At 35.8% G+C, this 25721-nt stretch overlaps 1 protein-coding gene across 4 annotated transcripts; it reads left to right on the top strand.

Moving 5' to 3' along the window:
* The first annotated feature begins 855 nt into the window (after nt 1-855).
* On the top strand, nt 856-22347 carry ZNF800 (zinc finger protein 800). 4 transcript variants are annotated; one of them, XM_077770776.1, is made up of 6 exons: nt 1380-1470; nt 1782-1900; nt 6978-7073; nt 15694-15837; nt 17982-19674; nt 20898-22347. In XM_077770776.1, coding segments are annotated over exons 2-6 (1995 nt in total). In that variant the 5' UTR covers nt 1380-1470; nt 1782-1839; the 3' UTR covers nt 20899-22347. The 4 variants fall into 4 exon arrangements, with proteins under 4 accessions (XP_077626899.1, XP_077626900.1, XP_077626902.1 ...); XM_077770773.1 differs by lacking the exon at nt 1380-1470 and adding an exon at nt 856-1053 and having other exon boundaries at nt 17982-22347; XM_077770774.1 differs by lacking the exon at nt 1380-1470 and adding an exon at nt 1257-1278 and having other exon boundaries at nt 17982-22347.
* Nucleotides 22348-25721: the final 3374 nt, after the last annotated feature.

A 25721-nucleotide genomic window follows, 5' to 3' on the forward strand; every position in this document is an offset into this window, starting at 1 on the left:
TAGAGCCTACCTACGGCTAAACTGCTCTTTCAGGACCCAGCAAACCGACAATTTCGGCGCGAGGAGCTAACAATGCAAATGCGCTTTTTTCCTCCCTTAACATTTCCCGGTCGTCGGTGGACACATATTTGCGTGAAGAACGAGAATTCCCTTCTGCGAGATGAGGAGGCAGCTCTCCTGTCCCAAGAGGCGGCCACACGGGTTTGCGGAATTTGACAGACGACCTCGATCTTCGGGGATTTTCCGAGCAGGACGCGGGCGCCGAAGAGGAGGGAAAAGTGCGTACCGCCCATGTGACCCACCTTCGGCTTCAGGTCCCAGAAGTGCAGCGCCGCCGCAGTCAATGCCGACCCTCCACCGCTAGTTTTCCTCCCACGGACTTGATGAAAACCCCCAAGTTTTAAGAGGCACACTTCGAAAATCGTTGGGTTGAAAAAAAAAAAACCACCGACTTTTACCATTTTATAAGAGTGCTGACAACCTTTTCGGAGTCACCACTACTTACAGCTCACCCATTTGCCAATCTCTTCATTCCCGTGCTTTTCCAACCCTCCCTCTTTGGGTTCCACTCAAAGGAGAAAAGCGAGAGCAACAGTTTGGTCGCCGGTCAGCCCGTCCGTCTCCAGGGCACAAACGGCCCAGGGCTTCGGCTCTCTGTCGGCCCGCGGGAGGACGCGCGTACGAGGGGCCGGCCCGAGACCCCGGACGCGGCCCGAAAGCCACCGGCCAAGGTTCCCTCCCCTAGCCCGGCCGCGGCGCGTCGCCTCCCCACAGGCCCGGGCGCCCGGACGGGCGCATGCGCGCGGCGCTCCCGGGCGTGCCGGCCACACTCCCCCCACCCACTCGGAGAGCTTGTCACTTCCTGCCCTCGCCCCATCTCCGTCCGGGGTCAGTCAGTCGCTCCCTGTCGCTGCGGGAGAGTCTCTGCTTCCCCCTTCCTACCCGCTCCGCGGCTGTAGCTCAGGCTCTTCGAGGAGGGGGGAGACGGAGAGAGACAGAGAGACTGACTTAATAAAGTTTCCTGAAACAACTACTACCAAAAAAAGGCCCAAGGTGGGGAGAACCCCCATTCTTCCCCGCCCCTCTCCAAAAGCCTGAGGGACCGTTGCAGGTGGAGCGGCGCTGGGGGGAGCCGGGCTCCGGCGGCAGCCGTTGCCCCGGCGAGGGGCGCCCAGGTCCTGCCCGCTGTGGTTCCGGCTCCTTCGGTGGCGGCGGCGGCTTCTGCGGGGCGCTTNCCGCCGCCGTCGTCGTCGTCGCCTCGGGCCGCGGAGGGACGTGGTGAGCAGTGGCGCTTCCGCGTCAGCGCCGGCGGGGACTCTTTGGGAGCGCGTCGGGCCCGAATCCCGGTTCCCTTCGCGTGGTCCGCCGAGGCNTGGGGCCCGAAGCCGCCTCCCACGCCAGGCTGTCCCCGCGGCTGCCCGGCCTGCCTTCCTTCCTTCCGCCTGCCCGCCGGCCCGCCCTAGGAGTTAAGTAAGTTGGGCGCACTTGGTTACGGGGACGGGGGCTCCTCCGGAGAGACCCCAACGCACGTGCGTGGCGGGAGGGCGCGGCGGGNGCCTTGCGCTGCGCGCCCCAGGCTGCGTTTCCGGGTAGGGCGATGAACCTGTGCGGGAGTTTGGGCCGGAGAAGCCTTCGTGCGTGTTTCTTTTTCAGTTCTGGAGGAAGGTGCGGGCGCGTGGAGGGAAAGCGGAACGCGGGTGGGGGGAACGTATCTGGAAAATAGAGCCAGAGCCTCCCCAGGAAGTTCAGGGTGAGTGACGGGTTTGTGCTTCTTTTAACAGCCGAGCCGCAATGAAGAGCTTCTTACAGTGAAAGGAAAGTAGGTCTCGCCCACTGAAAATGCCTTTAAGGGACAAATACTGTCAGACTGACCACCATCATCACGGATGCTGTGAACCAGGTATACTCCTTTCTTCTCCAGTTACTTTGCCCTCCGTCAGGGTCAACTTTGCCTTGTGTTTCTTTCCAGTTTTCTTGTTCACCTGCCCAAGAAGTCATTTCTAAGGAAGCAGGCTATAATTTTCCCCAGCATAAAACTAGTTATGAAGCTAAAAGCTTGTACAAACAAGAGGTCTCCCCTGCTTGATCCCTTAAAAAAAGTACTGCAAGTGTCACCTTAAATCTTTTCCACTAGGTCAATCACTCAGTCCCTTTTCCTTCTTTCATGGCAGCCCGCAGTTAGTAGTATACCCCCTTGCCCTCTGAATGTTTAAAACTGAAGAGAAAGGAGAAAATAGGTAGTAGAATGCTAGCATTTGTCTTTGTGAAAGTGGAGTCTTTTAAACTTTTCAAAGTTAAACGTTTCTCATGCGTTTTTATCAGGGAATAGCGGTTAGAGCCAGAAAATGAGTTTAGTTTGGGCTAAAACGATTGTTAAACTCAACTTGTTGGAAGAATCAGCTTTTTGCTAACTGCAACCTTTTAAAATTTTCTTGGACAGAATACAGTGTATGGCAAAAAAAAAAACCAACAAAAAAACAAAAAACAAACAAAAAAAACCCAACCCCTGATTATTTAAGTAGAATATATAAGTGTTTTTACTTAAGGATCCATAAGGATAGTTTATTCATTGGAACTGTTTTTAAGTTGGATTTATGTAATGAAAAAGTTTACGTAATGAAAAAGTTCCTTTTTTGAGTCTCATGAAGAATTTTAGAAAACTTTGATAAATGTGGCATATAAACTGTTGAGTTTTTCTAGTTATTAGAAGTTTGATGTGTTTTGTCAGAAACATTTAGAGGTACAACTTACAAGTGAATCATTGAATACATATGTGAGTAGGCCAAACAGAGGCTGTTTATTCTATTCTAGTTTAAAGGCAGGTGCTTATCATTATTTTTGACGTAAAAGTTGTTAGGACTTTTTATGCGTTTGCTTGTTTTCTGTTGGAGTATTTTGACTGCTCCAGTGTACTTGGTCTTATCACAATAGGGTTCATTTCAAGTAGTGAACTTTTTTTGACTAATGGGGAAAAAGAATGGTAGTGGTAAAAGGGGAAGAAATCGCATTTTCAGAAAGTGTTTGTACACATGAGAATTAAAATTGTACTGTGACCCCATCTCCCCCACTGGCTTGTTGGAAATCAGTAATAATTTAACTTCTTCTAAGAAGATAGTCCCAGGATGGGACCTTGTTTCTGTTCTGCTGTTCCTGACTTACCTAATTTTCAGCACCCCTTCACACTGCATGTTTTGTGTGTCATTTATGTTTTACAAACTATTGGAGTTTGCTAGTTTTGAAGTAGAAGGCTGTGAATGCTTTTTATAATTGTGTTCTACTGACCTTTTTATTCCAGTTTTGCTTTGTTCTGAAAACATTTCAAGTCATTTAAGTTGAATGAATTAAGGAAATCATTTTATTAAAGCTTCTTACTTAGGAACAAGTTTATGTGTTCATTTTATTTCTTTATTTCTTTGCCAAGTTATTGAGCACCTGTTAGGTGCTAGGCACTGTCCATGGCAATGGGGATGTAAGTGGTGAACAGAACAGATAAGGTCATTCACTTATAGGACTTTTGACTGGGAAGAAATGGATATAAAGTAAATAAGATAATTTGTGACTATACCTTATTTAGTATATTCTGATAATTAAGTTTCCTAGAGACTTCAGTGTCTTTTTAAAAATGTTTTTCACAGTTGAACTTTTTAATGTGTGTTGGAACTTCTTTGTTTTCTTCTCCTTCATTAACAAATCATCCAAGTTGCATTAATTTTGAAAATTAAACTTTCTTTTCTGAGAAACTTTTTCAATGTAGTTTACTTTTCAGACTACCAGGTCAAAAGTAGTGTTTCTTCGCTTTCTTAGTTAGAATTAAACACTTTCTTAAGACTACTTTGGTGGAAAGCTAGAAGTTTGTTAACCTATAGAGTTGTTAATTGTCATTATTTCAGAGGAAGTTATGTGCTGAGTGGGAGGGTATTTCCAGTATAAAGAGGAATACGTTATGATGTGATAGTTTTTGAAAGATGATGCCTTCAGATGGAGGGAAGAAGGTAACATGGTGTTTGAGAAATTATTTTAATGGCCAGTCACCAGAGGTCTATCCTCTTGAATTATGAATAGTGGGCAGGTCCCTGGATGAGAGCAGTGTGTTCCTGAGGAGGCCTTGATAGGATGGGTCAATTTGTAGTGGAGGGTGGTGTTACAAACCTGTCAGTGTATGTGAAGTACTTTTTTAGTTATGTTTTAAGAATGTTCCTTACAGAAATTTTCAAACATTCAGAAGTAGAGAGAAAGGTATAAGGAACCTGGTATAATCATCACATACTCCATCAGTTATTAATACATGGACAATATCTTTTCGTCTACATTTTCCCTTCTGCACAGTTCTCCACCCTCCAACTGCTTCCCCTTCGTCTATTATTTGTAAGTAAATGCCAGATGAAAGATCTTTTAAGGTACTTGTTTTAAGCGAGGAGAGACTGTTACAAATGTAGGTATTTGATTCTGGGAAGTGTGTTCTTGGAAGGATGTAAAGACAGATGTTAACTTCTGAGTGTTTTGGTACTTTGGAGGGAGATGGTGGATTTTTTTCCTAATGGTCATGTAAGTAGATCTTGGGAGGGAAGATAGGATATATGAAAGGAAACTTGTATAAAATACTAATATAAATTTTTTTAGGATTGAGAGTTTATTTTCAAACGAAGGTTTTGTTTTGTTTTGTTTTACAATGGGAACGACACAGATCTGTATATTAAGTGGATGTATCTGTGGATAACTAAGCTAACCCTGGGGTTCTTTTGAATGATGTCTCAGGATGTTGATGTGTCTGGTGGTAGCAGTGTTCTGAAGATGATTAGGTAACACAATTTCGCTTTGGCTTTGAAATCAGATGTTGTCATGTGGAAGTGGAAGCTGACGTATTATAGAAAGTTTTCTGGAGCATTTTTAAATGAGGAAAGGGGACTCTCAGGACCAGTTACCATTTTTTCCTCTTATCCCATCCTTATTCATCACTATTTTTTTAATTTTCCCTTTCTAGAATTCTTGCCTCTTAGAGAGCCAAACCCTTGACCCTTTTGGTTCTTTATAATTATAAAATTTCTATCCTTTTCTTGGTAGATATTAATATCTTTTGGTAAATGTTTGTCAGATGTTATAATGTACAAATAGTGAAAAGAAATCCATCTAATCTCAATAAATGGTATCATCACTTTATTTACAAGATTCTGCTATTGTATCTTTAAGAGGTTGAATTCTACTTCTCTTAGATTTTGGAAACAATTTTTCAGTTTTTTTTTGTGTCAGAAAGCAGTTGATTTGTACATGATGATGTTGTTGGTGGTGGTGATAGAGTATTTATTGAGCACTTACTATATCATAGGCTCTGTTTTAACTAGTTAACCAGTTTACTTGCATTAGCTCATTTAACTCTCATGCAACCCTAAGATTTGGATACTTTTATTGTCCCCATTTTAGAGATTGAGAATGAGATCAGAGAGTTTAATTTGCCTTATTTATGTCTAATAAATGTCAGAAAAAAAAATTTTGGTGTAGTAAGTCCAGGTCTGGAGTCTTTATATTCTTAATTGCTGCAGGTAGTACCAATGTCAGATGTCTCAGAATGAATTGTAGGTGTGTGCATGTTATTCACTTAAAATACTCCTAAAGTATCTCTTAAAATCGGGAAAGTTGTACATAATAAAATGACTTGGTCCTGAGACATAGTTTCTCTCGTTTGGTGAACACTGAGCACAAGACTTGAATCCTTAAAGAGACTCTAAGGCTGTGTCTATATACAGAGCACAGCAAGCGTTAGCCCCCTTATCAGAAAGCTAACTGCTGTCCAAGACCAGGTCCTGAAGCAGTAGCAGCGCACATCCCTCCTTATTTCCCCACAGACTGGACAGAAAACTGGCTGGTTTTTCTGTACCACAATCATGACTTTATTTGGTATCTGATGGGAAAACTCAGTTTTCCTTTTCAGTTACTTTTTATCATAATCTAATTTATTACATAATTACACTGTGAACCTGAGAATTTTGGAAAAGAGGCCTTTGTATATGAAAATAAAAAATTTTATTTTTAAGGTGGAAATATTATTTTTCCTTCTTATGGAAATGTGTCTTTTTCTAACATGCGCTCTTCTGAAAGCCCAGGCTCTGAAGCACTCACTAGTGAAGTATGAGGCAGAAAGTGAAAATTACCTCTGTAAAACCCACCCAGACAGAACCCTTGTTTTGTTGGTATCCCACCAGACTTTCTGTGTTTATATTAGTGTCTGTACATACACACATGTACATTAAATTTCTCTCTGTATCTGTTTAAATATACATTAATATGAGAGAGATCATATTCCATAAGCTGTTTTTATTGCTAAATCTATTACTGACATTCTTTGTTGTTAGTATATGTAGATCTAGCTCTTGCTTTCTAATAGCCCTGAAGGATTCCGTTGTAGGGATATTTCATGGTTTATTTAGTCTGATTCCTGTTGAGAGACTTTTAAGTTGCTTGAATTTTTTCTGAATTATTTACAGTGCTACAGAGTACTGCAGTGAACATTCTTGAACATCTGTCATTGTGCACTTCACTAGTTCTTTCCTAGGAAGTGGTTTTTGAGTTTTGCTCTCATAATTGCCCATAGAGCTATGCTAGATTGTCCAGAGGGTTTTGGAATGGTTTATGAGATGTGGCTAGGCCATCATTGCCCTAGAATTTTGGTTAAATACAGTAGTTCCTCTTCAAGGGGAATAAAAAGGCAGACATGACAGATAATGTGCTAAATAATACCAAAATACTAAATCTTTGCATTTGAAGCCTTACATAGCTTTAATTTAGCCTTGAATTGAGGATAATTTTAGTTATTTTTTCCCCGTTATTTCATTTTGCCTTACAAAGATGATGGTGAAATATATACAAATAAGTGTGATTATCATTAACATGATTGTAGCAAACCGTTGTTTTACTTTAACAGTAAATGATTTAAATAACCCTTTTTTTGTGGGGATTGGGGTGGGTGTTTGTCTTCCATGTAGTTTATATCCTGGAACCTGGAGATGCTCCTTTGTTACAGCAACCACTACAGACATCCAAATCTGGTATTCAACAAATAATTGAGTGCTTTCGATCAGGTATGAATGTTTTAGGATGTATTTTTCAATCTTCACATAGTAGTTAAAAAGTACCTAGAAATCCTTAGAATTAATTTTTTAAAAATATTAAAATGTATGCATTGGTTTTATAGAATACTTTTAATTGCCATACTTTTAAAAAGTGGATCAATAAATATTGACTTGATCTAGATTCTTTTTCAGTACTGTATATTATATATTAATATAGAAATAAACTTATTTAGTATGGTTTAAAGAAATATATGTGGTTTTTTTGTTGATAATGGTTTATTGTTATTTTTTGGCATATTCTTTATAAACTCTCAAAGGGCGGTAGTGAATTATATTGGGTCTTTAAACCCATTGACAGAGTAGATTATTTATTCACAATGTTGGAGATGTCACATATTTTAGATTAATGTATCATCTCTTTATGTGACTCACCTTCTTCTGCCTAACCCTGGAATTTCAGTATCTTTAATGGAGTAGAAGATAGGAAAAATGCTTATTCCAGCCCTAGTATCTTCGGCCGCATGTGTTTAGCTTTTCTTTCTAGTAGATTATTATAGTAATTGCGTGTATAATAAGGGTACTTGTGCAGGTGCAATCCAGTGCTTTAAAATAGTTGTTGCTTACTACATATACATGATTGAGAACTGTCAGAACTGTGTTATCAGTAAGATCTTAGGCTGCTTTGATTCTTATAATCCACTTGTCCACCATTTGTAGATTTGGCTTCTTTGACATCACAGATTATTGAGTTAGATATAAAATAAACAAACACATATGATTGATGGGATACCTAACTGATGGAAACTTAAAGAATTAGAATATCTTTTGTTATTATTCTAAAGCTTACTATTTTGATGAAAAGTTTCAGAGATTCAAAGGAAGAGATGATTTATATGTAACCACTTGTTTTACGTTGATAAATTCTTTGAGGTCCTTGTTTTAAAATCACTGTAAAGAGGAATGGCATATATTTGCTTTATTTTAGGATCTAAGAAATAGTTTTTTCCTTAATCTAAAATAAAAAGGTTTTCTGATTTTACAATACGTATTTCTTGGACTTTTCATCTATAGTCCTCATGCCATTGCTTTTATGTATATTTAGTTAAGTACTGAGTGTATACCAATGCCTTGCTTATGTTGGTAAACCTATTTTAGGGTGGGTTTTTTTTTTGTTTGTTTGTTTGTTTTTTTACTTTTGATAGTTGCCCTTCATTAACAGATGTAACTGATAGGTCAGATTTCCCTATAGTAAAGAAAACTAAAATTTTACTTATTAAGGACAGTATTTATAATATACTTCTGGCATAACAGAAGAGTGGTTAGTTTCTATTTGTAGTAAGAGTTTTTATTAGCTACTTTTAGTGGAGAAATAATTCTTTTTGCACTTTTTCCTGGAAATGAAGATAATAGTTTTTCACATTTAGTTATATTCTTTGCTATAGGTTTTTAAAATCCAAAATTTACAGAGAAAGACTAATACCATATGATTTCACTAATATGTGGAATTTAAGTAACAAAACAGATGAAAATAAGGTCGGGGGTGGGGAAGAGGAGAGAGGGAAACAAACCACAAAAGATTCTTAAGGATAGAGAACAAACTGAGGGTTAATGGAGGGAGCTGGGTGGGAGGTTGGCTAGATGGGTGGTGGTTACTAAGGAGGGCACTTATGATGAGCGCTGGGTATTATATTCAAGTGATGAATCATTGAATTCTACTTCTGAAACCAATATTGCACTCTATGTTAGCTAAATAAATTTAAATAATATTTAAAAATCCTACTACAATTTATTATAGTGTTCTTATTTGATTAAGTTAGAATTGGTTCATTCATAAATGCTTTGTCTTGTAAAATATCCCTTTCCAAGAAGATCCTGGTCTCAAAAATCTGTGTTTAACTGTGGAGGATGAATATTTAAAAAATGAAATTGTTTTCTTTTTGCACTGTGGTCATGTAGGTTTTCTGTGTTTGCTGTTTCTTTACAATCAAAGCTAAAGAAAAGGGTCTGTGAAATGGGTAAAATGTTCTTTTTAAAATGTCCCCAGCAGATTTGCCTTCTATGTTTCATTTAGGCAAATTTTGAAAATACTATGAATTTAATAATTCTAAGTACCCAGTAATTTAAATTAGAAGTGATTTAGAAATATGCTTCATAATACAAAGAAACTAACTTTGTATTTTAAAAAAAGGGATTCTTTTACTTCATTAATGTGTCTCAGTACTAAGCAATTTTAATTTTCTCAAGATTATAATCTCTCATATATATATTTAATCTAAAGTCTACAAAGATAGCTTTTTAGCACTGAAGTATCCAAATCCTGGTTCACTGAAACTTGGGGTAGATAGAATGGAAGTTTGGGCCACATGACTTAGGGACAAAGATCCATTCTCACCCTGTTAAGTTCCTCCTGGTCCCATTCTACTCCCAACCATGCTTTCAGTGACTCAGTTTCTTTCTAGGTTCTCTGCTCTACAGCTGGGTCACACACATTGCATTTAAAGAACTATCTGAAGTCCATGCTTTTGCTCTTGTTAACCTATAGAAGCTAAGTCAGGTTGGGTATTGCTGATGTGGTAGGATATCTAGCTTAATCTTTAAGCTCAGATAGTTGTCTTCAGCTATTGTATCATCTCTAAGTGATGCATCATCTCCAGCCTACCCTGGGCTGTCTATGACCTGGTATGAATTCCTACCCAAGCTGGAAGTTCATAAAAGGCTGAAGAAGTTCTCTCATTTTTCAAGCCCATAGCCCCCTGTGTGCTGTACTGACTGCTTCATCAGTTTTGACTTGTTCTCTTTGCCTCACACTTCAGTTTTTGCTTTGGACTGTTTTGCTGGCTTTAAGTTATCCTTCTTGACCTCTACTATCTCTTTATTTTTGGCTGCTTTACTTGTAAATTAATTTGAATAGATTTTTTTCTTTTTGGAATTAAGTAATATTCCTATAGGAATAAATAATGTTACTGGATTAAGTCATAAATGCCTGTGGTTTAAAAAAATAATAAGGAAGTAGAAAGGAATATAAAAAATATAAAAATTAGTCTCTTGGCTCAGGCAACCACTGCTACATGGTTTGTGGGTCTTCTTTCAAGACTGTCTACATATAGCCGTCATTTTTCCCCCAATATGAATAGTAGCTGACTTTGTGCCCTGTTGTGTATATTTGCTTTATTAACAGTACATTTCAGTGTTGTTTGACATCTGTCCATAGATAGATGCCTTATTTTTTTAGGCTGTCTATTTTGCTACAACCTATAGATTTTCCATTCTGCAATCCCTGATGGTTGGGTGATTTTGAGACATGCTGTTTGCTCTGAATCCTTGGCTTCTGGTACTGCCTTGACTGGACCCTGCCTTTTGCTTGAGTGCTGCCTTAGCTGTGTTAGTTCTTCTAGGATCACATCTTTGAATTGACATCTTCAGATTTCCTCCTTTTTATTAACACTTTTAGCTTCCTTCCTTCCTTCCTTCCTGATCTCTCTCCCCAGTGAAGCAGAATTTTAGGTAACAGCAACAACAAAAAGGTGTACTTACATGAGACATTTATTAAAATTGATTTAATTGAGCTTAATATTCTTTTTTTAGTCTCTTAGCCTTCTGCTAGAGGAACTATTGACTATCCTAAGGGTAGAAATAGACAAATGAGAAGAAAAGAGAATGATAATTATTTGGTTTGGTATTCAAAACTGGTCATTAATATGAAGTTGGTATCTTTTTTTGAATACTTGTAATATTATTGAGATATATAATATCATAGAAAAAAGATTCTGCTTGTAGAATACCCTACTGTGCAAGGAAGGGCATCTTTTCTCACTCTTAGGGAGGAGTAAATTGTAGTGGAAAATGAGAATTAGCTTTGTGTGATATTGGTATTGTCATTATCATTTTAAATTTAGATTTGGTCATTTAACTTCTTAGAAGAGTTTGTTTTGTTTTTGTACTATTTAAAGCAACATTACTTACATTTAGTGTAAGCTGTGACTGGATGGGGATGCCTCTGACCTGACTTTGCAAACAAAAACTTAGGTTGGAAGTGTGATTTGTCAGAGGTACATTAAAAGAATGCCATACGATATGGATTTTGTTTTTGTTTTTTTTGGTTGTTACATAACAATTGTAGGAAATTTAAAATTGGACTAGGTATTTTTTGGATGAATAAGAAAATTGTAGATTTAATTGATTTGTCATTCTTAACCTTCTTCAAAGCATGTCATCTGGGACTATGTTCCTAGACGAGCAGCCATTTATGTTACTTTGGGAATTTCTTAAAGGCACAGACCAGATCCTTTTGTGTTTCCAGTGAATAGCATTGTGACCTCATATTTAATAGGTGTTCAGTAAATGTTTGCTAAACTAAAAGATTCACCAAGTAGGTACTAGAATAATTTTATTCTATTTATGAATTTACTGTAGTGTGGCAATGTTCCATAATTAAGCTAGTAATTTTTTTTTTTTTTTACGAGCTCTTGTAGGTGATTGTTTTAAGATAATTTAAATTTTCTTAAGTTCTCCCTGTTACCTTCAAGAACTTTTGTTAAAGGAAGATCAGCTAGAAGTTTTCTTTGTATTGGCCTTGGAAATTAGTTTTGTCACAAATTACGGATTTGCTTGCAATGTTGAGATGATACTGTGTTTAAACAGTCATGCTAAAAGTGATTGAGCTCATGTGTGAATCATTAATAAAGCCACAAATATACCATTTAAAAATCATTATTGCTACAATTTAGGGACACCTGGTGGCTCAGTTGGTTAAGTGTCCGGCTCTTGATTTTGGCTCAGCTTATGATCGAACGGCTTGTGCCTTGCGTTGAGCTCTGTGCTGACAGCACCCATCCTGCTTGGGATTCTCTCAGTCCCTCTCTCTGCTCCTCCTCCATGTGGTACATTTGCACATGTGCTATCTCTCTCACAAAATAAATATATAAACATTTAAAAAATTCATTATTGCTACAATTTAAAATGATCGTTGACTAACATTCATATATTAAGAGGAAAAAATGAAAGCTTATCTTTGTCTAGCATAGAAGAGTTAGAATTAATATCACATCAGGTAAAATGACTGCAATCCACCCTACTGTAAAACTGAATACTGATTCCTTTTGAAAAAAATCTTGTGAACATTTTTCTCCGTACATGGAATGCTTTTGACATTAAGGAATAGCACATGACTAAATCCTTAATGAGGTTTTAAGTAATTTTTATGAGCATCTATTATGAGAATCGGAAATATTCACTAATTAGCTAATTTCTAGGTATCAAAAATCTGCCCTTTGGAGGGCTGGTTTTTTGGAAAGATACTGATTAATGATCTGTGTAAGCAGTAAATAGTGAATTCTAAGATAGCATTAAAACCTGAGGCAAGAAAAAGTTATTATATAGGAAAAGGAATAATTAGGAATAAAGTAGCATGGCTCTTGCTGGATCAAGAGTTGTGGAAGAACTTTATGTTGCTGTGTAGATGACCATGTCTGTTATTGTTGTCTCAGGTGGTAGAAAGTTTTAGCTATTGATGGAGGCAGAGTGGATTGGCTGTGCCTCATTGTTAGTGAGCAAAGCAATCAAAAAATAGTAGCTGATTAGACCATTATGACCAAAGTCATTGTGACTGCATGGGAAAAACAACAAAACCTTAAATGGGAACTACTAACTTAGGGAAGAACTTCTATTGTTTGAATTTATGGAATAGATGACATCTTATTTTTCTCATTTGTAACATGTGTAAGTTGAATTAGAAAATCTTGGAGGTCTAGGGGTGCCTGGGTGGCTTCAGTCTGTTGAATATCTGACTTCGGCTCAGGTCATGCTCTTCTGTTCATGGGTTTGAGCCCTGGGTAGGGCTCTGTAGACAGCTCAGAGCCTGAAGCCTGCTTTGGATTCTTTGTCTCCCTCTTTCTGCTCATGCTTCTTTCTTTCAAAAAATAAACCATTAAAAAAAGTCTTTGAGGTCTCTTTTTTGACTTCCCTATCAACTTGACGTAGACTAAAAGAAAGTTTAATTTATAGAGAAGATTTTCTTAAACATAGATTTCTCCAGTATGTCATTTGACAGACAAAAATCAGGCATGGTCCTGAGGGCTGGGAATATAGTGGGAAGAATATAGATATCTTCTCTGTCCTCTTTAAGCTTCCAGTTTAATGGAAGTACAGAAAAATAGTTACAAGATAGTGGGATATTATAGTATAGATGTATAGCATGCTATGGGAGTAAGGGTGAAGAATTCTTAACAAAAAACAGAAGGGATCAGAAGGCCTCCTGGAGGAAGCAACATCTAACCTAGAGTTTGAAGGATTGTTGGAATTGAGCTAGCCAGGGAAATGGGAGATTGTTATAGTCAGAGAGAAAAACATAGGTGAAGATCTGAAAAGTGAGAGAGAATTTGGTGAACCTGTGGCTCTGAAAGGAATTTGATGTACCTGGATCAACACAACATGCTTGTGTCTGTGCATGTGTTTGTGGATGTGTGTGTGTGCTTGTGGGTGGGGTGGGGTGGAGTGTGGGGAGCATTTGTGAATGAGTATTAAGATTGATTAGTTCAGGTTAGAGCTAGAGACTTGTTTTAGGGGGATGTTTATTGGGAACAGATAGACACTCTACTGAATATAACTAGCTCTCTAACTAGGACTAAACAAGAATCTATCTATCTATATATATAGATATAGATTTTTTTTTGGTTGACTGAGAGAACCTGATAGACAAAGTGAGAGCTCTGATTTAAGGATGCAGTCTTCTATTTTTAGCAGTAACTTTTTTATGTATAACCTCATACTTTCTTTTTAAATCTTCAACTGAATTCTTACTTTAAACCTAGTTCAGTTTATTTTTGCATTGCTCTTCAATCTTTTTTGATGATCTTTAAAGGCAGAATTGAATCTTTAGTATGCATCTAGCAGGTAATTTAATTTAGAATTAAAGCATGCAAAAACTTTCTATGTTTTCTTTTTACTGTTACTATACTTAACTGTATTTCTTGGGAATTATAGATAGATCAAGTAGAGACGTTTATCTAAAATATTTTTATCATCAGTCTACCTCTCATAGTTTGTCACTTAGGAGATTAACTATGAACTAAATATGTTAACAGTCTATTCTCAATATATTTTGTAATGTGAAGTGGACTAAAGTATGTGTGTGAATTTACTTTATATAAAGAATATACTCAAGCTGTCCTCTGAATCTTTTTAAATTTGTGTTTTCTGTTTTGCAGTAATATGGTTTAGCACAGTAAACATTGATTTGGATTTGAGAAATGGTGAAAATGATTTCATTATATATATTTTTTCCCAGTAGAAACCCAGATGTGTAATTTTATTTTACTGGGATGTAGGTTCATATTTTCTTTCATGATCTCTAAGGCTTGGTTTGGTTTGTTCATTTTACAAGATGGATAGTAAAGTGTATTTGCTCTTTAGTAGTACCAGAGCTTAACAGAGTGTCAAGTGCTTGCTGAGTGATGGAACACTTTGCACCTAGATAGTCTTAAAGCTTTTTTTTCAGGACACTTTTGTTTTTCCTCTTTTGTTTAAGTCAGTATCATTATCATCTTTTTTATTGGACGAAATTAAAGGCTAATTAATTAGTAAAGCACTGCAGATCAATTTTGTCAATTTACCTGTGGCAAAACCCTGTAGGAAATAACGACAAAAGATCTTCTGTTTTGTGTTTTATTCCTGGTGGATGTTTTTACTTTAAGGATTAGATGCTTGTTGCCATTTATTTTGTTTCTTGCCTTTTGATCTTCTGTCATAATACTTAGATTCCCTAGATCAGTGGCATTTCTTCAACTAATCTTTATTGAGCATTGTTAGAACTGAACACTTTGTAGTTGTAAATAAGACTGGTTTGGTTTTGGCTGCTTTGGAATTTATAATCTAGTGGGGAAGACAGGCTTTAAATTAGTTTAAAGTGTAAAACTATCAGTATTTAATTAATTGCACTTGAAGTGAGTTTGTGAGGGAGAAAGGCTTTGAATAAATTTATAGTGGTATCAAGAGGCCTAAGCAAAATTCACATTATGGACAAGGATTCTGTACTCTCACACTCAATGGCCAGAATTCCCTTTTGGCCTAGAACCTTAAGTAAGTTGAGCTGAGTTTAAAAAGAAAAGTCACAGAATCTTGTGACACAGTTTTGACTTTCTTTAAAGAATCAGGGGAAAGTGTATTAACAGAATTCCATCTTCATTTCACTGCCGAAGAGAGCTATAGGAATCAGCCAGATACTTTGGCAGGGAGTAGTGGATAGGGGAGGAGGGGCATGGTTAATTCTTCTTTCCCATTCCATATCTATTGAATCAGTCTCTGGAGGTGGGTCATGTACATCTTTATTCCCAGGTCGTTGTGGTGATCAACAAGATATGGGAACCACTGTTGGGATATCCTAAGAATTGATTGACTGCTGAATTAGAAAAAAGAATATCAGTTTTAGCTGTGAAAATATTCAAGTGATGATAGGATTTTGCTTATAATTTACTTTATAACTTAGTTCTGAATACACTATGGTAGAAATTGGCAGTGTCTGTATTTTGTTTTCAAAAAGTAATTGCACTTTGGATTGTCAACAGTGGTTGCCCCGTTTAAAAGTGCATGTTAAAGTTAAGTTACCTTTTGTGTTTTCTTTTTTTCCCCTCAGGAACTAAACAGCTTAAGCATATTTTATTAAAAGACGTGGACACTATTTTTGAATGTAAATTATGCCGCAGTCTCTTCAGAGGATTACCAAATTTAATTACCCATAAAAAATTCTACTGCCCACCAAGTCTCCAGATGGATGATAGTAAGTTTTATTCATATATCTAGTTTTGCATTTTATAGTTAAGTATTCGTATACTGCAGCTATATGTTTGTATTAAGATGGTATTGGTAATTTAATGATGGAGAATAAAGTTAAATACTTGATTTAATGTTATATTCATTTTCTTAGATCGGTACTCTCATATGAGTGCTTTCTACTGGGTTTTTCTAAAGATATAGGAGATTAGATTTATGAGTATATTTGTATTAAAATACTGGATATTGTTTTTGAATGTTTACATAGAGCAGATAGTTTATGTTCAGTATTTTTCTAAGTTAAAATATGAGTGCTTGAAGGGGCTATTGGTATTTTTCATTTTCACTTGTTTAACAACTTGTTACATATGACTGTTAATTTTCTAAGATTACCTTTAAGTAAGTGAGAAGGCTAGAAATAGAGTAAAGAATGAGTAAATGAGTTGATTTCTTGGGGATGGTGAAGAGCATTAAAAAATATTAATCTTTCCATTTTTTTCGGGGTCTTGGTTTGAAGATCAGTTTTGTTCTCAGTGAAATTTATAGATCAGTCATTTTATCAGAAATAAGATTATGTTATAGGCTGACTGGAGATCTGAAATAGCTTTATGTGATGGAGGCAGGTTGAGGCTAATAATGTCTTTGTGGAACCAATGTTTGTTGGATTAAGTATATTGACCCTGTATGATCAAGTAAGTGGTGTGTGTAATAGTATTATTTTCTTTAAAGAACTGGTACAAATTCCTTAAAATATTTTAATAAGTAATAGGTTACTTTAATTATATCTTGTTCAGGAGTTTTACTCTTTATGGATTTATAAATTTATAGAACTTGTCAGTTTAAAACTATAGTTGCGTTACAGATTTTTCATACTTTTCAATTTTAACCTTTTTTTGGGGATGGAAATGAAGTGAAAACTCCAAATATCAAAAGTACCACTTTAATTACTAGCATGAAGCTGATATAAAGTATATTATAGGACGTAGTTGAAACAAAAATTTCATATTTGGAAATTTTTCTTACCACTGTTAGATCTTGCTATACTTGTTTTTAATCATTGAGATATAAATGAAAAGACAGTCTATAGGGATAAGTTTTAAACCTGATCTTTTAATAACTGAAGTTCTAGTAGAAAATTAGTTATTTTTCTGATAGTTACTCTTAGCAATTTTTTAGTGTAGAGTAGACTTTTAGATAAATAGATAAATGGATTTGTTGGATTATTGTTTAGTTCTCTTGGCAGTACTCATTCTAGAAACACTTCTGAGAAAGTGTTATCCTTCTTATAGACACTCCTTTATCCATTTTAATTAGGAAGATCACTAGAAGAGCAATAATGAATTATTTCTATTTCTAAATAGATAATCAGATTTGATGCTGTGTTTGTAGCCAGATTTTAGAGTTGTATGTGGAAACATAACTAGTGATAGATAACTCTGTTAGAATAGGAATATTTGGTTGCCTATAGGGGATGTATTTATTGTACACGTAAGTAAACTAGCCCTGTTTTTTAAATAAAAATCTATAGTTTTAAATCACTTGCTTTAATGGTATTGTGTCATGTTAAGAAAACATGCAATAGGACTGAGTTTAGCACTTTCACACGTCTCATTTGTATTTATATCCTACAGATTTTTCAATTCCATAAGATGTTTAAGTGTCCCTATACAAGTAAACTAGATTATTTATTATAGATTAAGTTAATAGGTATGCTGTTATGTTTTCTAAAAAACATATATAATAAAAGTACATTCTTTATGATATTTTATCCATCTTCAGTTATGAGTACTTTGATTTGCCTTTGCTAGCCTAAAAGTTCTAGGCTAAAAATTTGAAACACTGTTTTTATTGTTTAGGACACTTGTGTGCTTATGTATTTTGTATTAAGGGCACTTAGAAGTGGAAATAGCTATTCAGATTACATTTATTCCTTAACATTTGTGTACCATGATGAGATTTTAAGTTAATTTTAGTTTAATACTAGTTTTTATCTTCATAAGATACAGAAAAGTAGATAATGCTTTTATAAAAATAAATATAAACCAGTAATGTAATAAGTTTTAAGGTAGAAGTTTGTAATACAATTTTAAATGTTAGAGAGCTAGAGCAGGCTAATTATTTCAGATTAAATTTCTTTTTTTTTCTTGACAGACCTTCCTGATGTAAATGATAAACAAAGCCAAGCCATAAATGATCTCCTAGAAGCCATATATCCAAGTGTGGACAAGCGAGAATATATTATTAAGCTAGAACCCATAGAAACTAATCAAAATGCAGTGTTTCAGTATATTTCAAGGACTGATAATCCTACTGAAGTCACAGAGTCAAGCAGTACTCCTGAACAAACCGAAGTTCAAATACAGGAGACTAGCACTGAACAGTCTAAAACAGTACCAGTTATAGATACAGAGGTGGAAACTGTAGAGCCCCCTCCTGTTGAGATTGTTGCAGATGAAGTTGCACCTACATCTGATGAGCAACCTCAGGAATCACAGGCTGACTTGGAAACTTCTGACAGTTCTGATTTTGGTCACCAGTTGATATGTTGCCTTTGTAGAAAAGAATTCAATTCCAGAAGAGGTGTTCGTCGTCACATTCGAAAAGTACACAAGAAAAAGATGGAAGAACTAAAAAAGTACATTGAAACACGAAAGAATCCAAACCAGTCCTCTAAAGGACGCAGTAAGAATGTTCTAGTTACATTAAGTAGGAGTTGTCCAGTATGTTGTAAATCATTTGCTACAAAAGCGAATGTAAGGAGGCATTTTGATGAAGTTCATAGAGGACTAAGAAGGGATTCAATTACTCCTGATATAGCAACAAAGCCTGGGCAACCTTTGTTCCTGGATTCTGTTTCTCCTAAAAAATCTTTTAAGACTCGAAAACAAAAGTCGTCTTCAAAGGCTGAATACAATTTAACTGCATGCAAATGTCTCCTTTGCAAGAGGAAATATAGTTCACAAATAATGCTTAAAAGACATATGCAAATTGTCCACAAGATAACTCTTTCTGGAACAAACTCTAAAAGAGAGAAAGGCCCTAATAATACTGCCAGCAATTCAGAAATAAAAGTTAAAGTTGAACCAGCAGATTCTGTAGAATCTTCACCCCCTTCCATTACCCATTCTCCACAGAATGAATTAAAGGGAACAAATCATTCAAATGAAAAAAAGAACACACCGGCAGCACAGAAAAATAAAGTTAAACAAGACTCTGAAAGCCCTAAATCAACGAGTCCGTCTGCTGCAGGTGGCCAGCAGAAAACCAGGAAACCAAAACTTTCAGCTGGCTTTGACTTTAAGCAACTTTACTGTAAACTTTGTAAACGTCAGTTTACTTCTAAACAGAACTTGACTAAACACATTGAGTTGCACACAGATGGGAATAACATTTATGTTAAATTCTACAAGTGTCCTCTTTGCACTTATGAAACTCGTCGGAAGCGCGATGTGATACGACATATAACTGTGGTTCATAAAAAGTCATCCCGCTATCTTGGGAAAATAACAGCCAGTTTAGAGATCAGAGCTATAAAGAAGCCCATTGATTTTGTTCTAAATAAAGTGGCAAAAAGAGGCCCTTCGAGGGATGAGGCGAAACATAGTGATTCAAAACATGATGGCACTTCTAACTCTCCTAGTAAAAAGTATGAAGTAGCTGACGTTGGTATTGAAGTGAAAGTCACAAAAAACTTTTCTCTTCACAGATGCAATAAATGTGGAAAGGCATTTGCCAAAAAGACTTATCTTGAACATCATAAGAAAACTCATAAGGCAAATGCTTCCAATTCACCTGAAGGAAACAAAACCAAAGGCCGAAGTACAAGATCTAAGGCTCTTGTCTGGTGAGGAACAGTTACAGAGTTTTGCTTTTTTCTCCCCATCGAACTAAAAAAAATCATTTGACCATAATTTATAGCTGGTTCCATTTTAACACATGTTTGCTTCCATATATCTTATGGCAATGGGAACTGCAAGAGTAATGTGCATATTGCATTTACCTCTTCAGTGACCTTTATTCCAGTGGCTTGGGAACAAAAGTTAACTTCAGAACTTATCTTCCACAGGACAATGCATTATAGTTCTAGGTAGATGCCATAGGGTCAGTGCTTTCTTCTCAATGTTGTAAAATATATACATTTATATTGGCTTATGTTTACAATAGAAGTCTTCTGTTTAACTAACTTTGCACAGGTTTAATTTGATTTAGTGACTTAGTCTACTAATGAAAGCATTGTAGGAAAAGTTAAATATATTAGAATGAACTTGTGATGGCGATAATTATAGGAAAAAAGTCTTTTGAGGCACTGTAATTATTGTAAAAATTAATCTGTGATGGCTAAATAAAGTGCTGCACTAAGAAAAAGAAAATCCCCAAACTGAATTTAGAACAATAAGCAATTATTATTTATGTTTAACATAGTGCTTCCAGTCAAAGGGGGGAACCTTGATAAACAAAAGTTTGGATTTTTTTTTCCCTTCTCCTTGGGAGTGTGTGTTAGTTACAGTTTTTAGTTTCGATCTATGGAAAAAGTGATTACTTAGGTTCCAAATCTTACTTTTCCCTTTCTGTTTAAATAGACTTTTTGTGATCATTTCAACATAGTTAATATTATTAAGTAAGTTTTTTTTTTGTTTTTTTTGTTTTTGTGGTTGTGCGTTGCAAGAAAAGGAAAATCCCTATTGGGAAGAAAGAAAAAAATTTACTTTTTTAGAAGGTTTTGGAATAAATGTAGATTTTAAAAATGCAATATGAAATAAGGAATAGACTCCCTATACTTGTTTTTGCAAGTCTATCTATATTTTTAAAAGTTTACCTTCCGTACCTGTGTCCCCTTTAATAAGGCATTTAATATATTCAATTAGTATTAAATTAGTTTGGGATTCAGGTTTTAAAGCAGTATACTAAGTTTGAGTACTGAGTAGGTTAAATGTGATTTGAGTATCACAATGTTTTTGGAAACTTGAGATGAAACCATTCTTTAGAAGTCATTTGCTATTGTATAATTTTAAAAACAAGGTTTTATTGGTAAACTCAAAGTGTTCATTTATCCCCATTTCTCCTCAGATAACTTCAAGTGATGTACGAAAAGGTTTGGAGTTCATTTTTGTGGAAAGACTTTAAATTGGTGTTAGAACCACTAAACGTCTTCAAATGGTACTATGAGAAAAAAAAGGAAAAACATTTTCATAAATATTCGACTGTAACTGCTGTTTTCTGACTAAAATAATAACCATCTAACCACTTGTTTCTAAGGCACTGCCTCTTCCAGCACTTTCCAGTAGCTGTGACATTACATATTGTCATCACAGTCCATCAGCTAACCACCCTTGACCTTGTGCATTTGGTCTACAGTTTCTACAAAAATGTTGCAAATTTTGTTTTCCAAACAATTTGTTGATTAAAGCGATCAACAACCTGAAGAATATGTCACCACTGGTGATTTTTAATTGACAGAGACTTTATATCTTAGTGACTTTAGTTTTGTCTCAATTTATTTGGCAAAATTTTCATCTGGGTTGTACAGATCTATTTCCTAGTGAGTGTATGTTAGGACCAAAAGAGAAATTAGTATCAACATATAAATATTTAGCCTACTAAATATTTGTAATTATTTTTACATTATTTCTAACTTGTTCTCCAGCACTTAAATGTTTGAAAGTTTCATTCTAAAATATATTCAACAGGAAAGTTCCAGTTCATTTTCATCCATGGATCATTATTTTTATTTGTCAACACGTGAGGTTTTTATGAAAATTAAACATTCCCCTTTTTTCTTTAAATTTTATACAAAGCACTTTAATAATAGATACAACTTAATTTTTCAGTTTCTATTTTTTTTAAACATCACACATTTACTAATGTTAATATGAAGGTGGTAAATAGCTTACTGATATTTTATGGATGCAGACAATCCATGCACAACCACTTCTTATGTTATTAGTTTAATTCTTTAAATATTGCTAAAAAAGGAAGATGGGAGTATAAACCCTGAATTTTTACTCCCAAGTGAAATCTTAAATGACTACTTTAGATGATATTTGATTCCTACTGTTAAAATAATGAATTCTTGTCCATTTTTGTAATCAAGATTTTAGGAAAAACAGAAGTACATCTATCTTTATGAAATATTGGGCAGGTTTTTGTGTATCAATATTTTGTACTTTTTAGGGAATATTTTATTTTTTAGTAATTTTTGTCAAATTATAATTTTAAAAGGTACAGCAGAGAATATACCATGTTTTTATATAGGTTCATACCTGTACTTAGGAGAGACCCTGTCCATCTATATACCTTTTGTATAAAATTTTAAAGTGTTGAAGATTCACAAGGTCATAATAAAATGCTTCTATAGCTAGAAAAACATTTACCCTTCCCAGTGCTTTGCACTAAAATATACTGTGAAAGGAAACTAGAAAGACTGTTAACTGTTGCTGGAAATGTTCTATATTGAATGTACATGCTCTTGTTGGAAAAATGTACTCTATGTGATGGAAATAAACCAGACTCAAAGTTATTTCAGCTAAATGTGCTTGAACAAAGGTGCATTGGTTGAAACTTAAATGTTTTATCAAATTTAAATTTATTCAGTGATTATGAGCAGCTACATTTGAATTATACCCTGATAGTTTTATTTTTAAGAATTAGAGTGATAATTTCTCTTTAATTTAAAAAGATTTACTTTTCCACATATGGAAAACTTGTACTTATAGATCTAACTTTAATGATTAATAGCATAATATATTTAGGGAACTAAATGTGTAGGTGGTATTTCATTTATAAACCATCTTCATTAGTTGCACATTATTAAATCTGTATGTTTGACTTTTGCAAGGTGTTATCTTTTATACATTCTTACACACAAGACATATTCCAAAGATATATTCCAGACTTAAGTACCTACAATCAGTTCTTTGCTACAGCTTCTCATTTGTGTGTCAACCTCTTGCTTTCTACTTTACTTGTTAAATACTGTAGGGAATAAAAAAAAGAGCCTGATTTTGGTGGAGGGGAGCCCAACTGCTGGAATTCCTTTATTTCAACTCCCCTATTTCCGCAGTACCATTCATAGTTTGTCTCTGCCATCATAACTCTAGGCCCACAGAGCAGGAATTTAGAAGGAGGAATTGAGGGTTCCAAGGACTGTCAAAAGGTTTCATCTGGGTCATAGAGGAAGCAATAACATTTTGTCAGGATATGTCTATCTAAATTAGAATTGCCTAGAGAGATTGAGGATATTTTATCATAGTAGCCAAATTAATGGATCATGGCAGATAGGAGTTAGAAGCTAAACAAGTTTAGAAAGGTGGAATGAACAAATAAGTCATGAGAAGTTCTTTGTTCTTCATTTCTTTCTTCTTACTTTTTGGTTTTATTTTGATTTGTGAGCTGCCTTCTCAGAGCCTGAGGCTTGAGGCTCTTAAGAAGAGTCCTAGGAAATTTGTGGCAGAAGCTTTTCTGCATGTATGCTATATAAGCAAATATTTATAGCACTTTTTGTTGTGGGGAGGAGTCGTTAGGCAGGTAGAGAGCCATCAGAAACTGCTTATTTTATATTAAAACCTATCTTTGACTACCAATTATATCTACCTTTGCTGTATTTGAGCAGTTAAGAGTTTTCCTGTAGAATTCAACTCCTCTTGTTTCCTGAGATACCTTCCACACGTAAGTGCTGTGGAAGAGGAAGAACGATGAAAAGTTTGGCTTGCATTTCAACTTCATAAGTTTGGGTAGTGCAAGTGAGAGCTGGATGAGGTATGGCTGCCACTGGGAAGGTGTTTATTAGAACATGGAGATATAGACCTTGAATGTATGATAACTTCTTTTTTCATGTCTCTTTCTCCCTCTTTCCTCCCAACTTCAGGAAGAAAGCCTTCTTCTTGAAAAGTATATATATTCTTTATTCTTGTGGAATATATAAATTACCCATCCTTAATTTTTGGCCCACTTTTGTATATATGAGTTTTTAAAGGTATGTATTATATTGCTTTATGATCAATAGACTCTTCTACTCATTTTGCTTAAAAGAGCCCATGGATGCAGTAGCAGGGAATTTTATGGTCTTGCTGTGGCTGGAGTTTACCAATGACTCCATTGGTATGACTGTTATGACAAGAAAGTATTGAGAGAGAGACACAAGTCGGTATCATTTTCTATTGTGAAGTTGCAAAAGATGTTTTCATTTAAATAGCATGACCACTGAGAAAGAAATGCTTCTTAAACTTTAGAAATTAGATGTCCAGGTTTCCTACAGTGGCCCATGGAAGTATTCTAGATCCTTAGTTAGGGGTTTTAGAAGTTATTTTGAATGGAATCCATAAATTACCAGAATTATGATTTAGCTGTGACTCTAATAGTTGATCTGAAGCCGAGCTCTAAGATATGTGTAGCATGTTGGTGGTTGTGGTAGACAAAATCCTTCTGTACTCTGCTATTCTTTCCATCTTCTCCAACTTGAGAAACCTGAGGATTGGAAGGAAGTAAGGCTCAGCAGTCTTAAAAATGGCTATTGTTTGGTTTCTAAGGAATTGGGCACATGATAGAGTGTAGAATAAAACATGTTTCACTTAAATTCACCTGCAGTTATTTTGACTTTTCTAACTTTCAAAATAACTCCTCTCTCCCAGATTTTGTTTCTGTAACATTTTACTCTGAGTTCTCTTCTGAATTTCTGGCTCGCTCTTTTTTTTTTTTTTGCTTCTGTACCAAGTACAAGATAGCCAAAAGGTTTTTTGATAGGGTAAGAGGTGGAAAGTTAGCTCATTTCTTCCTGAATATTTATTGCTCTAAATTCGATTTCTCAGGTTTATTATTTCTTTTCGAACTACTTCTGCATGTATTCACCACCACCGCACCCCAAGCAGAAGGGCACTTAATGAAGACCATAGTTGTGTCTGGTTGAGAAAATGCCTGAAGTTGGAGGTTTTGCTGTTTGTGCCCACTCAGCAGAGTTAATTTGCTTGATTGTTTATTTTTTAAGTCAGGGACTATGTCTTGATAATTTTGTTTAGTGCCTAGCACATTTTCATGTATTCTCAGGCACTTTAAATAAAAACTTGATATTCAAGTAAGTGATTTAGCTTTTTCCATCTCAGAATTATGCTGTCATATACTTTGAGACTTTGGGTTTTAATTTCATAAACTTTTAATGTTTATTTTTGAGAGAGAGATAGAGACAGAGTGTGAGCGGGGGAGGGCCAGAGAGAGGGAGACATAGAATCTGAAGTAGGATCCAGGCTCTGAGCTGTCAGCACAGAGGCCAACACGGGGCTTGAACTCCTGGACCACGAGATCATGACCTGAGCCGAAGTTGGACGCTTAATGGAGTGAGCCACCCAGGCGTCCCATAATTTCATAAACTTTTATTGTCTCAATGTTGATTTTACTTACTTTAGGAAATGCTGCCAGTACTAAGATGATAGTTTATAATAATAAACAGAACTCTTCGTATTAGATAATAATAATGAACATTCATGGAGTGCTTACTGTATGCTAAGCACTCTGCTATCCTTTACATGCATAATGCCCCTCATCTACCAAGAAGACCCACCAGTAAAATCCACCAATAAGAGCTGTTACTTCATTATCTCCATTTTATAGAATAGGAAGTTGAAGCTTAGAGGATTTCAGTGATTTACTTAAGTTCACATAGCTAGTGAATTACAGAATCGAGACTTGACGCTAGGTCTGACTACAAAGCATGTGCTGTTAATCCGTGCATATTACATTTGCACATGGTACCGTTTGCAAAGCACATTCACCACATTACCTTATTGGCAGCTTAGTGTAATGATCTGGAGCTAGATTAGTTGGTGAAATTCTTGTATTCACACATTATTTCTTGTGTGGCTTTGTACAAGTTACTTAAACATTCTGTGTCCTACTTACCTC

Source organism: Crocuta crocuta, unplaced genomic scaffold (genome assembly GCF_008692635.1).
Source record: "Crocuta crocuta isolate KB4526 unplaced genomic scaffold, BGI_CrCroc_1.0 scaffold266, whole genome shotgun sequence".
NCBI lineage: Eukaryota > Metazoa > Chordata > Mammalia > Carnivora > Hyaenidae > Crocuta > Crocuta crocuta.

Excerpts from the sequence above, each read along its gene's own strand:
- ZNF800 (XM_077770773.1), top strand. The coding sequence starts at position 1,840 with ATGCCTTTAAGGGACAAATACTGTCAGACTGACCACCATCATCACGGA. Across the intron at positions 1,901-6,977 it reads TCACGGATGCTGTGAACCAG|TTTATATCCTGGAACCTGGA; the intron begins GTATACTCCTTT and ends TCTTCCATGTAG. Across the intron at positions 15,838-17,981 it reads AAGTCTCCAGATGGATGATA|ACCTTCCTGATGTAAATGAT; the intron begins GTAAGTTTTATT and ends TTTTCTTGACAG.